Below are 17298 nucleotides of genomic sequence, written 5' to 3' on the forward strand. Positions count from 1 at the left end.
GGTCCTGCGCGGCGCGCAGCTGGGTCTGCACGGCTGCCAGTTTGTGCCGCAACTCCGCATTCACCAGCAGGAGGCGCTGCAGTTGCTCCTGCAACTGAGGGCGGAGCAAGAGGTGAAGGCTGGTGGGCGGGGCGCCGGGGCCAGACAAAGCCGGACGGCCTCGCGCCCACCGCGCCGCCCTCACCGCCTCCGTCTCCTGGCTGCGCTGCGCCAGGTCGCGGTTGTGCGCCCGGAGCTCGTCCCTCTGGCGGTCCGTCACTTCCTTGAGTTGCCGCAGCAGCGCGCGCTCCTCTGAGGAAGGGGCATCCTTAGCGGCGGTCCGCGGAAGGGGAGGCCCCGCGCCGGCCGCCAACCCGCCCTTGGCCTGGCCGGGGCCGGCACTCACCGTGCGGCCCGGCGCGCAACTCCCTGCGGAGGTGCTCGTTCTCCTCCCGCAGCCGCCGCAGCTCCAGTTCGGCCTGCTGCGCCGACACCTGCAGCTAGGGAGGCCGGGCGTCAGTCTTAGGCGCCCGCGACGCCGGCCCCGCGGGTGGCGAGTGGGGGGGCAGTGACTCACCGAGTCCGGGGCCGACCCCACGGCAGCCTTTTCCAGGAGCTCCAGAGCTCGCACCACGAGGGGCACCAGCCCCGCCGCAGCTTCTGGCCCGAAACGGCGCGCCAGCTCTTGCAGCTCGGTGCCCAGGGCTCCCGCTAGATGATACACAAGTTCCGCGGCCGTCCCCGATCCCGCGGCCACTCGAGACCCCCTCCCGTGTGCCCCAGGCGCCGCCCTCCTGGGCTCCATGGCCCCCGAAGGCCTAGGGCCTCGCTCCCCCTCCCCCAACTGGGACAGGAAAAAGTCAAACCGTTCCGGCCCAGGAAGCAGTTTAGGGCAGTAGGGGCGGGGTAGAAGCAACAAGTAGTGGGGAGGAGCGATTAAGGGAAAAGGCGTAGGGAAGAGAGATCGTGCCCTAGGCCCCTGGGCTCTATTCTATTCATCCCCCCAAGGTCACAGGAAACAGGACAGCCAACTTCCAGCCAGGCGTCCCAGAGCTTCGGCTCAGGGCTGTAAGTGGCCACTTTAATCAAGCCCTCCCCACAGTGCCCAAACCAGGCTCCACCCCTGTGTCTGGAGTCATGGGGCCAATTTGGCAGCCAAGTACTCCAGGCAAGAGGTGACAGGTGGACCAGTCACTGGCTTCCGCCTGGCAGTACACAAACTGTCTGCCAGTGTGCTTGTTTCCTTGAGCAGGAGTGACACAGAAAGTCAAATGGGATAGGCTGGACACTACAGCTGCAGAGCACAAGCCACCGAGCTTGTAGACCCAGGAAATGGCAACTGCTCCAAGATTTGTTGAAAGGAGGTGATGTTTGCAAATACTGTATTTTGAAGAGAAATCAGTATATGTGGTCAAAACAGTAGGAGGGTGAAAGCCCAGCCCCAGTTTCCTGAGTCCAGGGGATGTCTAGCCCCAAAGCCCTGAATGCGAAGGGGGCCTTGTACCGCTCCAAGGCTGAGTCCAGCAACCTTGAACAACTGTCCTGGCCTAACCTCCAGCCAGAACTATACCCAGACTTTGAGTTCAGGGGAAAAAAACAGCCTCCAGACCTCTATTTATACAAAATTTATTATTATATTTTATTCAGGTCACAAGCCATCAGGAGGTCAACAACACAACAAACACAAATAGAGGGGAAAGGGCCAAGCTGCTGAATGTCACCAGCTTGTCTGCAGGGGCTGCCTCTAAGGAGTCTGAAGCAGGAGGAAGTAAGGAAGCAATTAGGCATACAGGTCCTCACGGTCGGCAGAGTAGACCTCACCCTCCTGCAGGAGGGCAAAGTTGAGGAAGTGGGAGGGTCTGTGCACCTCATGGTAGAACTCCTTGGGGTTTGCCAGCTGCAGCTCATACTTCATGTTGGGATCATGCCGGACACCTTAGGAGAGAAGGATACAGCAAATGTCAGCAAGGGTCCACCTGCCTCATGCAGGCTGGGGCATTTCCAAGCCAGAATCAAGCCCCAGGTGCTAAAGGTGAAGGCCTAACCTTATCCTCAACACTGTCCTCACTTCCCTGTGCTCCCCCCTACTTACCCATAAAGTTGTAGTTCCATGAGGACTGGGCAGGGACCATAAAGAAGCCGAGGAAGCGGTCGGACAGCAACATCTGGACCCTCTCATAATGTGAGGGTAGGTAGCCCTTGGGGTTGTTGCCTTTGTCTGTGTTCTGGCGGCCCCATTCATAGCCACTGGGGGTCAGCTTATAGGCCGTTAGTGTGCAGGAGCCTGGTGTGAAGCTGAGGGGTTGGATAAAGGCAGAGTAAGAGTTCTGGCCACCATCCGAGGCCCTGGCCTACAATCCCTGCCCCACCACACATCTTCCCAAGGGGGGGGGTCCCAGCCCACCTGCAGGTGATGATAATGGTTTTCTCGCCATCCCAAGATGGGTTGTCAGCCATGATCTTGGCATGGGTGGTGACATCTTGGGGTGATAACTGGGGAGACTCATTGGGCTGAGTGTGGATCCAACCTAAGGGCTCCATCTCCTACAGGCAAAGAGCAGTAAAGAGCTGTTCAGAATCCCATCTACAGGCAGAAATCTCACCTGAGGGTAACATGCCTGCCTTCCCTCCATCTCTCTGGTAGCAGAAAGCCCCAGTTCTCACACACTGCCAAGCTCCAGCCCCAGCACTTACTTTGAGGTACTCATGCTGGGGCAGCTGGCCAGGCAGGTGCACAGTCTGGTGGGTGCCCCACTGTGGTACCATCACGATGCAGCGAATCTCCTTTACCTGGGGGTTATCTGGTGGGCTCACCCCATACAGGTATCCTGCAATCTGGAGACAAAGGGGTCAGGAAACAAAACTGATTCTTAGTACCAGCTCAGGGTCTGACGGTTTCCTTCCTTCCCCAAGAACAAGAACGGAGTTCTACAAAATGTGATCAGAGCCCTCTGTATCAGAATCACTTAGAGTACTGTTCAAAATGTTAAATATGACTTCATCTGAGACTTACCACATCAGAATTTCCTAAGTGGGACCCAAGAGACTGCAACGCTCAACAAGCTCCCAGTTGATTGTTAAGTATAGTATTCATAAACAAATGAGCACCACACAAGCACACAGCTCAGTGAATTTTCACGAGCTGAACTCATCTGGAAAACCAGTACCATGTGGTATTTTAAATTTTACATTGCCATCAACAAAAGAAGAGGACCTGTTTCTTATAAATTCACCCACACAGGATACTAATGATACTATTTTAAAATTTGATACTATTTTACTGATGACCACAAGATGGTTTTATAAAATATGAATATTCCTGATATTCTTTGTAAAGCTGAACATCTAATTCAAATTCTATTTTCCACTTGCAGTTCTTTTTCTGAGCTACCTTTTTATGTTCTTTACTCATTCTGCCGTTATCTTTAAATTTTATTTAGCTATCTACTGTTGTTATTTTTTTTTTGAGTTAGGGTCTCACTCTGTCACCCAGGCTGAAGTGAGGTGGCATGTTGCTCATGGCTACCATAGCTTTGACCTGCTGGGCTCAGGTGATACTTCCACCTCAGCCTTCTAAGAAGCTGAAACTACAGGCATGTGCCACCATGCCCAGCTAATTTTTTTTTTTAATGTATTGTAGAGACAAGGTCTTGCCATGCTGCCTAGGCTTGTCTTGAATCTGCGGGCTCAGGCAATCCTCTTACCTGCCTGCCAAAGTGCTGGGATTATAGCCGTGAGCTACTATGCCCAGTGTAAATTTAATTTTATTTACATATGTGTTTGAGATGGGGTCTTGCCAGGCTGGTTTCGAACTCCTGGGATCAAATGAGCCTTCTACCTTGGTCTCTCAAACTGCTGGGATTTCAAGTGTGAGCCACTACACCTGGACTGCAGTTATCTTTTTTTTTTTGAGTTGGAGTCTCACTCTGTTGCCCAGGCTGGAGTGCAGTGGCTGCTTCTGGCCACTGCAGCCTCGACCTGCTGGGCTCCGGTGATCCTTCCGCCTCAGTCTTCCAAGTAGCTGGAAATACAGGCGCGTGCTACCACGCCCAGCTAATTTTTTTGATTTATTGTAGAGATGAAGTTTCGCCAAGTTGCCCAGGTGGGTCTCGAACCCGTGGGCTCAGGCAATCCACTCACCTCAGCCTCCCAAAGGCGCAGGATTACAGGCTGAGCCACTGAGCCCGGCTTGCAGTTATCTTTTAAAAATCAGCTTCTGGCTGAGAGCAGTGGCTCATGCTTGTCATCCCAGCACTTTGAAGGCCAAGGTGAGAGGATTGCCTGAGTCCGGGGGTTCAAGACTTGGCAAGACCTCGTCTCTACAATTAATCAAAAAATTAGCTGGGCATGGTAGCATGTACATGTAGTTCCAGCTACTTGGAAGTCTGAGGCGGAAGGGTCACCTGAGCCCAGCAGGTCAAGGCTGCAGTGGCCATGGACATGCCACTGCACTTCAGCTTGGGTGACAGTGAAACTCTGACCACCCCCCCCAAAAAAATCAACTTCTGAGAATTACCTATTGTAGATACTAATCCATTATCTCCTGAGTAATGCAACTATTTTCTTTCCTCTTTTAGTTAGTCTTTTGTAGTAACCTTTGTCATACACAAGTTTTTGTTTTGTGTTTTACATCTTGTTTAAGAAGGCTATCCCTGGCCGGGCTCGGTGGCTCAGCCTGTAATTCCAGCACTTTGGGAGGCTGAAGTAAGTGGATTTCCTGAGCCTGTGGATTCGAGACCCACCTGGGCAACTTGGTGAGACCTCATCTCTACAATAAACAAAAAATTAGCCGGGTGTGGTAGCACACACCTGTAGTTCCAGCTACTTGAAAGGCTGATGCAGAAGGATCACCGGAGCCCAGCAGGTTGAGGCTGCAGTGGCCAGGAGCGTGCCACTGCACTCCAATCTGTGTGACAGAGTGAGACTACAATTCAAAAAAAAAAAAAGATGGCTATCCCTAAACTAAGATCATAATATTTTTCTTCTAATACTCTACAGTTCAGTATTTTGCATTCGGACTTTTACTCTACCTAGATTTTATAAAAGGTGTGAGGCAGGGACCTAACCTTTTCCCAATGGTTTTAATATCATAGTGCATTCTTAATCCACAGATTTGATATACCACATTTATTATATACACAGAAGTTATGTTATTCTCTACCAACAACTTCTAGGCCAATACCACTTTCTTTCTCTTAATTGCCATAGCTTTATAGTATGGTTTTGATAACTCATGGGGGCCAAAACCTTCCTCCCTGTTTTGACTGTCTTGTATAATTATTTTTCCATGAATCTTGAAATTAGCTTCTCAAATTATAGGAAATCTCAGGTGAATTTTAGGCACACATGTTGGGCATACACTGTGGCCTAGTTGAGCACGCTTACTCACTTGGGCCCGAAGGTCAGATATGCAGATGAACTTCTTAAGTACATTCTTGGGAAGAATATAGGTATAACCAGTCTCCTTGATGTCATCAGATGAAACATAGATGTGATTGGTCCTTAGGTGCAGATTGGCAGCAGAGATGGCCCTAAAAACAAGTAGGAAATGTCAGCATCTCACAGCCCAAGCACCTTAGTTAATGCTAATAGGCTCCATGCCTACCCTCTTGCCCTTTACAGTACCTGACCCTCCATTCAGTCTTCGATGAGAAAGTCTGGGTCTCATAGTTGCTAGTGGTAGAGGTGATGATCTCGTCGCCATGCTTGTTGACAGTGCGAGTCTGAGTTGCAGTCAGCTGTGACTGTTCCTTCGTTTGCTTCTCAATCTCAGCTATCTGCTGCCGCTGCTGTGATGGTGCTGAGATCTCCATACCAAGGATAATGTCTCGAATTTCCGATTGTGTCAGCGATGCCACATTTACACTGTGGGAACAGAGTGGGTTACACCACAAGGATTCTTTCCCCTTGGTCACTTGTGCCTCAATGGCAAGGGTGAAACCTGGTAGGACAGGGCAGCCAATACTCTCGCCCCAGATAATCCTCAAGTGACACTTCTAAAGGGAGTGTGAAGTGGAGATGCACTAATACTTCTAAGATTCATAAGATCTCAAGCAGGACTGCACTCTGTATGTATACCCTTTAGTTGTTCAGCATGCGTAACTCCCACTTTTGACAAAAAGTGCCCTGGCATGGGATAATTCCCAAAAATGAAAACCCCAGAAGCCCTAGAATAGTGGTTCTCAATTAGAGGTGGTAATGACAGCCATCCTAAGGGGCGTCTGGAAATCTACGGATATTTTTGGTTATCACAATGACGGGAAGGTGTATGTGTGCTATTAGCAGTGATGGTTGGGGTCTAGGATGTTAAAATTTTCTGTTATGTACGGACAGTAAAGAAACATGGACACTTCTATATTGTAAGCAGCGAAGACACTGCCTGCCTCTCTTTTGCAGGTACCTCTAAGATAGTTTCTTGAGAAACTTCTGTGCCTAAATGTACCAATGTCACAGAAATCATATACTGAGCCACCCACCTGGCCCTCTTTGGCTCTCCCATGTGTCTCCCCACCACTGCTCACTTGTTTTTCTTGCCGTAGTCAGCCAAAATAAGATCCTTGAGCTGCACCTCCACCTTGATCCACTCCTCGTCAGTCAGAGTAGGCCAGATGTGGTGTGGCTCTGTAATTGTGGTCTTGTCTGGCTTTAGGATCACCTTCGCCCGGTCATTGTTCACATGCAGGGCACGAAGAATCAGGATGAGACGGGAGAAAGCCTGGGAAGAGATTGGGAAGAGTAGAGGAAAGTCAGCTGCATGAATCTCCCCCACTTTTGTCTATCTTAAACCTTCATGAAGCCCAAGCATTGATTTCAAACTCTAAGGTCCCAACCCCTTCATGAGTCAGCAGAGTTCCCACTGAATCCACCGGCTGAAAATGTGAAAATGGTCCCATTAATTGGTTTGTGGGAAAGCCTAAGGCACAGGATCTTCTTTTTTTTGAGTTGGAGTCTCACTCGGTCGCCCAGACTGGAGTGCAGTGGCCGCTCCCGGCCACCGCAGCCTCGCCTGCTGGTCTCCAGCGATCCTTCCGCCTCAGCCTTCCAAGTAGCTGGAATTACAGGCATGCGCTACCACGCCCGGCTGATTTTTTGATTTTATTATAGAGATGAGGTCTCGCTGCCCAGGCAGGTCTCGAACCCGCGGGCTCAAGCAATCCACTCACTTCAGCCTCCCAAAGGCGCGGGATTACAGGCTGAGCCACCAAGCCTGGCCAAGATCTTCTTTTTTTTTTTTTGAGTTGGAGTCTCACTCTGTTGCCCAGACTGGAGTGCAGTGGCCGCTCCCGGCCACCACAGCCTCTCCTGCTGGGCTCTGGCAATCCTTCTGCCTCAGCCTTCCGAGTAGCCGGTATTACAGGCGTGTGCTACCACGCCCGGCTAATTAGGATCTTCTTCTCTTAACCCTAAGCCCATTTCTCCTAGCATGACATTCTTCTTCCTGAGGTTCATACCGTATAAGATGAAATAGTCTTAAGCCAGTCATCATACAGGTTGAAGAGAACCATTTGGGGCTCAGTGGCCTTCAGGATGAGATCCCCAAACTTTTCCACCTTGAGACAAGCCTGGAAAGGGAGTTGGAGCTCTGATCCCTTGATCACAATGTTGGGAAAGTCCAGCAAATGTACCTAAAACAAAAATCAAGTCCAAGATTAGAAACACCTAGAGGTCCTCCTGGGTCTCCTTTCTTCTACCTTGTCTACTCTCTTACCTCCAATGGATCCAGCATGCCCTTCCGGGTGACAATGATCTGCTTGGGCTGCTCCTCCACAGGTAGAGATCGGATCAGGGCAGCCACCTCCTCAGCCGTCTTCCACTTAGCCAACTAAAAAGCAAGAGAGAAGAAAATGGAAATTGAGTCTCTATCTTTCCAGAGCAACAAGGACAGAAAATTCTATTAACCCTGAAATAATCCATCTATGTTTCTGTTGAATGCTGACATTGAATGTTAGGCAGTTAGAAGGCACAAAGTGTCAAATGCCCTTGTCTAAAGAGTTTTTCATCCTACACAAGACAACACAGGCTGGTATATAATCATGTGCTAAACTATGTACTATATCATAGGAGTTCAGGAACAAAGGAAATTAAGGTTATTAAAATAATAAAAAGGTGCAAAAAAGAAATGGGTCTTAAGGAGTATGACTGATTAACAGAGGAAAGGGGATGTTCATTCTAGAAAGAGAAAAATATGAGTAAAGCAACAGAAACGGAGATGACCATCAAGGTTTTGGGACATTAGGATCCTGGACTGATTTAAGAGGAAATATGCTATAAACATAAAGGGAGCTGGGCGCAGTGGTTCACGCCTATAATCCCAGCTTGGGAGGCTGAGAGAAGGACTGCCTGAGCCCGCAGGTTCAAGAACAGCCTGGGCAACTTGGCAAGACCTCATCTCTACAATAAATAAATAAATAAATTAGCTGGGCATGGTGGCACACGCCTGTAGTTCCAGTCACTTGGAAGGCTGAGACGGAAGGATCACCTGAGCCTACCAGGTCAAGGCTGCAGTGGCTGTGAGCGTGCCACTGCACTCCAGCCTGGGCAAGAGTGAGAGACTTCAACTCAAAAATAAGTAAATAAATAAATAAACAATAAAGAGCCATGCTCAGTGGCTCAGCCTCAATCACGTGCTTTGGGAGGCTGAGGTGAGTGGATTGCCTGAGCGTGCAGATTCAAGACCCGCCTGGGCAACTTGGCAAGACTTCATCTCTACAATAAATCAAAAAAGTAGCCGGGCATGGTAGCGTGCGCCTGTAGTTCCAGCTACTTGGGAGGCTAAGGCAGAAGGATTGCCAGAGCCCAGCAGGTCAAGGCTGCGGTGGCCAGGAGCATGCCACTGCACTCCAGTCTGGGCGACAGAGTAAGACTCCAACTCAAAAACAAAACAAAACAAAAAAAACCAACAATAAAGGAAGACAAACTGGCTAGGCACATGCAGCCCAGCCAGATATCAAATGTCTGGGAAGCCAAATCAAAATTCAGCAAAAAGGAAGGTACTAACAAAGGTTCTGAAATAGAGATTTGATAAAAGTGATGCTTTAGGAATGTTCCTTCTAAGAAATAAGACAGACAAGTGGGACCTCATCAAAGTGACAGAGAAACCAGTAAGAGAGCAGGAAGACAGTTCACAGACTAGGAAAAAATATTTGCCAACTGTATGTCTGACAAAGGCCTAACATCTAGGATCTACAAGGAATTCAAACGTGCCAAAAAGAAAAAAACAGCCGCATTACAAAAAGGGCAAAAGATATGAATAGACACTTCTCAAAAGAGTACATGCAAACAGCCAACAGATACACGAAAAAGTGCCCAGCCTCACTAGTCATCAAAGAAATGCAAAATAAAACCACACTGAAATACCACCTAACTCCAGTCAGGATGGCCATCATCAATAACTCAACAAACAACAGATGCTGGAGAGGATGCGGCAAAAAGGGAACACTGCCACACTGTTGGTGAGAGTATAAATAAATACAACCTTTGTGGGAAACAGTTTGGCGATGCACACGTATGTTTATTACATGCGTAAGTTTATTGCAACATTGTTCACAATAGCAACAACATGGAACCAACTGTGATACCCATTGAAAGAGGACTGGATAAAAATAATGTGGTACATATACATGATGGAATATTATGCAGTCATAAAGAAGGACAAAAGTATGAACTTCACAGCAACTTGGATGGACTAGAGTCTATAATACTGAGTGATCTATCACAGAAACAAAGAACTGAGTATCACATGTTCTCACTCATAAGCGAACCTTGAACAATTATCATAATACTATAAGGAAAGGATTGGCAGTAGTGGGAAACTGTCCAGGGTGGGGGGACACGGGATTGGCAGTAGTGGGAATCTGCTGGGGAGGTGGGGGGCATACCTCATCAACAAGGGTAACTGTATAAGGAACATTTGTATACCTAACCCTGAATTGTACCCTATATCTTTAAAATTAAAAATTAAAAAAAAGTTATTTGCCAGGCAAGGTGGCTCAAGCCTATAATCCCAGCACTTTGGGAGGTGGAGGAGAGAGGATTGCCTGAGCTCAGGGGTTTGAGGCCAGCCCGAGCAACATGGCAACACCTCATCTCTACAATAAATCAAAAAGTTAGCCAGGCATGGTGGCACATGCCTATGGTTTCAGCTACTTGGAAGGCTGAGGTGGAAGGATCACCTGAACCCAGCAGGTCAAGGTTGCAGTGGCCGTGAGTATGCCACTGCACTCCAGCCTGGGTGACAGAGTGAGACTCCGACTCAAAAAACAAAGAATGTTCCTTCTAGGGGCCAAGCGTGGTGGCTCACACCTGTAATCCCAGCACTTTGGGAGGCAGAGATGAGAGGACTGAGGACTACCTGACCCCAGGGGTTCGAGACCAACCTGGGCAACTTGGCAAAACCTCATCTCTACAATAAATCAAAAAATTAGTTGGATATGGTGGGGGCACCTGTAGTTCCAACAACTTAGATGGCTGAGGCAGAAGGATTGCCTGAGCCCAGCAGGTCGAGACTGCGGTAGCTGTGAATATGCCACTGCACTCTAACCTGGGTGACAGAGTGAGACTCTGACTCAAAAAAATTTAAAAAATAAAATAAGCCTGGCTCGGTGGCTCAGCCTGTAATCCCGCGCCTTTGGGAGGCTGAGGTGAGTGGATTGCCTGAGCCCGCGGGTTTGAGACCCGCCTGGGCAACTTGGTGAGACCTCATCTCTACAATAAATCAAAATCAGCCGGGCGTGGCAGCGCGCGCCTGTAGTTCTGGCTACTTGGAAGGCTGAAGCGGAAGGATCGCCGGAGCCAAGCAAGTTGAGGTTACGGTGGCCGGGAGCGGCCACTGCACTCTAGTCTGGGTGACAGAGTGAGACTTCAACTCAAAAAAATAAAATAAAATAAAATAAAAAGGATGTTTTTTCTAGGTCAGGTGTAGTGGCTCACACCTATAATCCCAGTACTTTGGGAGGCTCAGGGGGGAAGATTGCTTGAGGTCAGGAGTTCAAGACCAGCCTGAGTAACGTAGCAAGACCTTATCTCTACAAAAAAAAATCCAATAAATATGCCAGGTGTGGTGGTACACACCTGTAGTCCCAGCTACTGAGGCTGGGGCAGAAGGACTGCCTGAGCCCAGGAGGTCGAGGCTGCTGTAAGCTGTGATCATCATGATCATGCCACTGCACTTCAGCCTGGGTGACAGAGTGAGACTTGGACTAAAAAAAAAAAAGTTCCTTTTAGAAAGACAATGTCCTGGTAGCCCTGTTCCAGATAGGACTAGGTTAGAGATGGGAGATTCAGGAAACAGAGATAACCAGCTGGAAGGTAATGAAGGACCTCACATACTCTTGGACCCCCCATAGGAGGATGCGTCTCAAGTTAAGTAATTCAGGGAATAAATTCAAATGAGATATTCTCAGTCTTCCATCACAGAAACAGTAGATACTCTCTTTTTCTTCTCCCCTTCTCTCCTGCAAGAGTAATAGGCAGCAAGGTTCTATGGCCTCTCTTTTAACCCACTCACCTGCCCCAAACGCTTCTGTCCAGCCCACACGGATGTGTGGATTATCTTGAGGAACAGCTGCCCTGTGCGTGGGTTGAAAATGAAGATGGCCCCATTGATAGGCTTGGTTGTCAAGTTTCCTTCAAAGGTCTAGAGAACGATTACATTAGTTAGCATCTGTCCTCCCTTCATCCCAATATATACACACACTTGTCTTATTACTCTCCCACAGGCATATATAGACTCCTAGACCCCTATACTACTTCAAACTCACCTTGTGAATAGTCACTCTGTAGACATTAGTATCATCCACAAACCAGATAATCTGGTTGGAGAAGAGCTCACCATAGTTCTGAGAGGAAAGATAAGGCTCAGTGGGCTCAGATGAATAGAGCTGTAGCCCCTTACGGATCCGTTCACGTAACACATACAAGGCAGGGTTTGCCTTCATGATCTTGGCCATGGCCTGCTGTATGAGAGGCTTGCTGCCTGGAAACCAGTTTCCGTAGGCACTGTGAGGGTAGAGGGGTAAAGAAAAGTTAAAACCAGGCTGACAGTCCCGAAAACAAGGCAAACTGCAATTCTATAGAGGAAGAAAAACTGTTGACTAGGTTGGCAATGGTAGCCTACTCATGTACACACTCGCTGAGAAAAAAAAAAGATAGTGACCCAGAGGAAGAAAAGGTCAAACTTCATCCCACCCAGGTAGAGTAGAAAAGCATTACTACATTAAAGTATGGGGTTAATAGAAAACACATGCTTCTGAGCCCCAGTCACCTGTGCAAGTTATAGGCCAGATCAATGGCAATGAGTACACCTGTGGGCGAAGGGTAGATACTCATGTTGTCTGTGGTGTAGTCCAAGAACTTGGCCCGGGCGTAGCGCTCAATATCATGGGAATCATAGTCCCCCCAGCGTAACTGTATGTCAATCCAATACTTCTGGGTGGTGGTGCTGTCCATCACGTCCCTGAAGATGGAGAGGGGTCAGGTTTCCAGGAAGCCACGGGTGTAACCAATGTCCCCACAATAGCAAGACTTCCCAGTCACCACCTAAATCACAAAACTATCCAGTCTGCCTTTTCCAGATTTGCAAGACCCTCACAGAATCAGCAGAACCTGATTGAGGGTGTTGATACACTCCAAGGGTAGTACTGGCCCCAAGTTTGAAAGAAAGGCAGACAGGGATGATTCCTAAAGTGTAGTGCTAGAAGAACAGTAAAACTAAGGTCCCTGGACGCCTAGAGCTAGATCATGAGGCACTTACTTGGAGTCAGCCAGCAATGAGGGCCGGGAGACATTCCACTTATAGGAGGCAAAGAGCAGTATATCTGCACAGGAAGAGTTCATCTTATAGGACTTTCGGGGATGGATTGTCTCCTTTTGTACTGTCTCAATTTCCAGTGCATCCAGTTCCTGGTCAAACACCTGAAGGAAAAGGCAGAGAATTTAAGACTTCTTAGGTAAGAACACTTAGAATGGGAGTTTGTAGAATCTAAGATAATGAGACAATATGGGAGTCTCATCCTCAGAGCTTCCAGGATGGATTTCCTATATGCAAAAGAGCATGTCGACCTAACTCTTTGTGGCATCCTCTCGCCTCAATTCTAGCCCACCTGACATAAGTCCATAACGATGCTCTCATGGATTTTCTGCCACAAGTGAGCTCGGAAGATCTGGATGAGAGAAATCTTCAGCGTGGGGATCTTGCCATGCATGAAGATACCTGTCAGGTCCAGCTGCACCTGAAAGCCTACATATACCTGCCAGGAAAAAGAAAATGTAACGCTAGAGATCAAGAGACTTTGGTGCCAGGACATAATTACAGCAATAACAGATACCTGTTTTTAGCTACCCTTTACCCATGCCTACCAATCACACTCACATTGGCTCGATTGATGGTTGGGGACCACCAGAGGGTGAATCTACGATTGGGAATCTGGTTCAATCCTGATCGCTGAGCATTAGTTAGCTTCTTCCACTTCATGGACTCCTCAAAGCCACTGGCCTTCTCCCTGGGGAGAACAAGAATCAGGTAAGGTGATATTCTGCCATTCCCAGCACACTGCTGACCTCCTGGAGATGGCTATCCAGGAAACACCATAGGAGACCACAGAGGCACACAAGGGATGAGCTCAAAGGACTTTGATAGGCTCCTATAAGAGAAGAAGAGAAGCCTCACCAGAAAAGCCCTTCCCATGTAGGGAAGTAAGTGCCCTTGAAGAGTGTGTGTTCCAGAATGCCTTCCACACCACCTAGGGCCTGGATCATGTCTGTACGGTAGTTGTTCAGGTTCCAGAGTTTCCCATCATGCCGTTGGTGTGTCCACCAGAAAGGGTTCTGCTTTAATACCTAGATGGTGAGGCAGGCAAGGTCAAGCTTCTGGGCACCTATGGCCCCAGGTTTCCAAGGTAGCTATAGATTCTCCTGATTCAGGAAAAATATCCACTACTCCCCTCCACATACCTGGTACTGCTTAAAGTCAGTTCGGACACGCCAGCCCTTATCATAAGCCAATGTGTGCCGGTCCTTCTGGAAGAGGGTATTGATTCGAGGAATGCCACGATCCCATGAATCTTCTAAATCTTCTAAAGTCAGCCGTCTGCCAAAGAAAAAAGATTAAAATCAAAACACTTTCTCACATGAAGAGCTCAGTACTCCTTTCTAGCCAAAGATAATTAGTGTCAGGAGTAGAACCTGTCTTCTCATCTCCACAAAAATATGGCTTTACCCCCAAACTCCACACAAGATTCAAGGTCCACCACCCTCCGCCTGCCCCAGGTTTGGTATGCCCTCCTGAATTCTCACCTATTCTGGGCAATGGCCTCTTGTCTCTTGAGTGCATACTCAGCCCAGACCCGCTGAGAATCAATGAACTCGCTCTCCCATGGCTGTATATAGCGGTACAAGTTGGGAATCAGTTGGTCTTCTTCATGGCTCATGCCTGAACGAAAGTGTGTGATACCCACATCTGTCTGCTTGGACCACCTGTTTTGGGGTACAACCAAGATTAGAGAAAAAAATAAAACCTCAAAGTAAAGAAATGCCCACTTCCCCTAGGGTTTAAGCAACAGAGTCTAACAATATTTTCAACCAGGCCCTACCTGAGGTCAGACTGGGGGATAAGCACATGGCCCATTGAAAGCATGCCGAGTCCACCCAACTCTTTAGGGGTGTAGAACACAACAGGGGGAAACCGACTTGGCATCTTGGAGTTGAGTCCAATCTTGATCCGTGTCTGAATCTTGTTCTCACATTTTACCAGCAAATCCAAGAGTTCCTGGGTGTTCACCACAGCCTCCCGAAAGTATGTCATAAGGCCAATGAGAGCTGTATTCCACTTATTCACAATCTAAAGTTAGCAGGAGAAAAGTAAATTACAGATGAGCTGTTGGGTGGGGGTAGAGACTACTTGATCCAGTTAGTTATATCCCTAGTACTCAAGAAAGATTTAAGTTCTACATCATTAGTCATTAGGGAAATATAAATCAAAACCACAATGAGATACCACTTCACATCCACTAGCATGAACATAACCAAGAGATGACAAGCATTAGCAAGGTTATAGAGAAAATGAGACCCTCATATAGTACTGGTGGGAATGTAAAATGGAGCAGCCACTTTGGAAAACAGTCTGGCAGTTTCTCTAAAGGTTAAACATAGAAAGAAGATTCCACCCCAGGTATATTCATGAGTAATGAAAACATGTCCACACAAAGATGTATATACAAATGTTAACAACAGCATGGTTCATAATAGCCACAAGTGGGAAAAAACCTCAAATGTCCATCAACTTAACAATGGGTAAATAAAATGTGGTATTTTTCATACAACAGAACGTTACAAATCCATTTAAAGAACTGAAGTATTGATATATGCTACAAATACAGCAAAAACTTGAACAAATTATGCTAAGTGAAAAAACCACAATAACCACTTATATACCTAACCCTGAATTGTACCCCACATCTTAAAAAAAAAAAAGACAAAAAAGGCCATATCCTGTCCAGAACATCCACAGGGCTGGGCATGATAGCTCACGTCTGTGAAATATTTTGAGTCAGAATCTCACTATGCTACCCAGGCTGGAGCAGAGTGGCATGATCACGATGATCATGTATCACAGCAGCCTCGACCTCCTGGGCTCAGGAGATTCTTCCTCCTCAGCACCCTGAGTAGCTGAAACTACAGGCACATGCTATCACACCTGGTTAATTTTTTTTTTACTTTTTGTAGCAACAAGGTCTCTATGTTGCCCAGGCTCGACTTGAACTTCTGGGTTCAAGCAATCCACCCACCTTGGCCTCCCAAAGTACTAGGATTATAGACGTGAGCCACCATGCCTAGCAAAAAAAACCAAAAACAAAAAAAACTTCCAGCCTGGGCAACTTAGTGAGATCTTATCTCTACAATAAATAAAAAAAATTAGTAGGGTGAGGTGGTGTATGCCTGTAATTTCAGCTACTTGGAAGGTTGAGGTGGAAGGATGGCCTGAGCCCAGCAGGTCAAGGATACAGTGGCCATGAGCATGACAGGGCACTCCAGCCTGGGCAACAGAATGAGATTCCAACTAAAAAAAAAAAATTTTCTTTTCATTAGCGGGGCAGGGTGGCAAGCACCTGTAGTCCCAGACACTCAGGAGGCTGAAGCAGGATGATCGCTTAAAGCCAGGAGCTCAAGGCTACAATGAGTTATCATAATGCCAATGCACTCCAGCCTAGGAGGGACGGGGTAAAAATCAAACTAATCCACATATTACTTGACTACACATGAGAACACAACCCAGTACTCTTTAAGGAATATAACATCCACTAATCAATAACACAAAAATCACAATTTCTAGCATTTAATCAAAAATTACTGGCCAGGCGTGGTGGCTCAAGCCTGCAATCCCAGCACGTTGGGAGGCTGAGGTGAGAGGACTGCCTGAGCCCACAGATAACTTGACCTGACCAGCCTGGGCAACTTGGCAAGATCTCAACTTTACAATAAATCAAAATCAGCTGGGCGTGGTAGCGTGTACCTGTAGTTCTGACTACTTGGAAAGCTGAGGCAGAGGGATTACTTGAGCCTAGCGGGTCGACGCTGGGGTGGCTGTGAGCATGCCACTGCACTCCAGCCTGGGTGACAGAGTGAGACTCTAACTCAAAACAAAACAAAAAACCTTATAGGCCATTGTTTTTGTTAAACATTGGTCAGACCATGCGTTCATTGAGCTATGGCCAGCAGGTTTTCCTAACCTTTGGTCCCCTCTCCTACTTTCTAAATAAACTATATTTCCCAATCTAAACAAAAAAAAAGGTCAGGCATCGTGTCTCACACCTATAATCCCAGCACTTTGAGAGACAGAGATGAGAGAATTGCCTGAACTCAGAGGTTCAAAACCAGCCTAAACAAAATGACGAGACCTCGTCTCTACAAGAAATCAAAAAATTAGCCGCACATGGTGGCGCACATCTGTGGTTCCAACTACCTGGAAGGCTGAGGTAGAAGGATTGCCTGAGCCTAGCAGGTCGAGGCTGCAGTGGCCGTCAATGTGCCACTGCACTCCAGCCTGAGTGACAGAGTAAGACTCTTGAGGCAAAAAAAACAAAACAAAAACCAAAAATCAAAATCTTATAATTATGGTTGAGTATGTAAAGAAAAACAAGAACAGCCAGGCTTGGTGGCTCAGCCTGTAATCCCGCGCCTTTGGGAGGCTGAGGTGAGTGGATTGCCTGAGCCGGCGGGTTCATGATCTGCCTGGGCAGCGAGACCTCATCTCTATAATAAGTCAAAAAATCAGCCGGGCGTGGTAGCGCATGCCTGTAATTCTGGCTTCTTGGAAGGCTGAGG

The 17298-nt window shown here is 47.7% G+C and overlaps 2 protein-coding genes across 2 annotated transcripts in view; both read right to left on the reverse strand.

Annotated features, from left to right (window-relative positions):
* Positions 1-784, reverse strand: part of RILP (Rab interacting lysosomal protein) — a 3749-nt gene extending 2965 nt beyond the window's left edge. Inside the window, exons 1-4 of the mRNA XM_021706631.1 lie at positions 557-784; positions 386-479; positions 185-291; positions 2-94 (exon numbers count right to left, since the gene is read on the reverse strand). Coding sequence (XP_021562306.1) covers positions 2-94; positions 185-291; positions 386-479; positions 557-784 — 522 coding nt within the window. The remainder of the gene's footprint in view (position 1; positions 95-184; positions 292-385; positions 480-556) is intronic.
* Positions 785-1589: 805 nt separating this feature from the next.
* Positions 1590-17298, reverse strand: part of PRPF8 (pre-mRNA processing factor 8) — a 37018-nt gene continuing 21309 nt past the window's right edge. Inside the window, exons 25-43 of the mRNA XM_008073370.2 lie at positions 14568-14815; positions 14272-14451; positions 13930-14065; positions 13646-13815; positions 13349-13478; positions 13080-13226; positions 12731-12891; positions 12242-12433; positions 11739-11976; positions 11486-11614; positions 7688-7801; positions 7431-7604; positions 6501-6694; positions 5605-5844; positions 5369-5510; positions 2674-2814; positions 2384-2523; positions 2072-2274; positions 1590-1914 (exon numbers count right to left, since the gene is read on the reverse strand). Of these exons, the coding sequence (XP_008071561.1) occupies positions 1760-1914; positions 2072-2274; positions 2384-2523; positions 2674-2814; positions 5369-5510; positions 5605-5844; positions 6501-6694; positions 7431-7604; positions 7688-7801; positions 11486-11614; positions 11739-11976; positions 12242-12433; positions 12731-12891; positions 13080-13226; positions 13349-13478; positions 13646-13815; positions 13930-14065; positions 14272-14451; positions 14568-14815 (3234 nt within the window). The 3' untranslated portion in view covers positions 1590-1759. The remainder of the gene's footprint in view (positions 1915-2071; positions 2275-2383; positions 2524-2673; positions 2815-5368; positions 5511-5604; positions 5845-6500; positions 6695-7430; positions 7605-7687; positions 7802-11485; positions 11615-11738; positions 11977-12241; positions 12434-12730; positions 12892-13079; positions 13227-13348; positions 13479-13645; positions 13816-13929; positions 14066-14271; positions 14452-14567; positions 14816-17298) is intronic.

This window comes from Carlito syrichta, unplaced genomic scaffold (assembly GCF_000164805.1).
Source record: "Carlito syrichta isolate Samal-C Ts95f unplaced genomic scaffold, Tarsius_syrichta-2.0.1 Scaffold315828, whole genome shotgun sequence".
Taxonomy (NCBI): domain Eukaryota; kingdom Metazoa; phylum Chordata; class Mammalia; order Primates; family Tarsiidae; genus Carlito; species Carlito syrichta.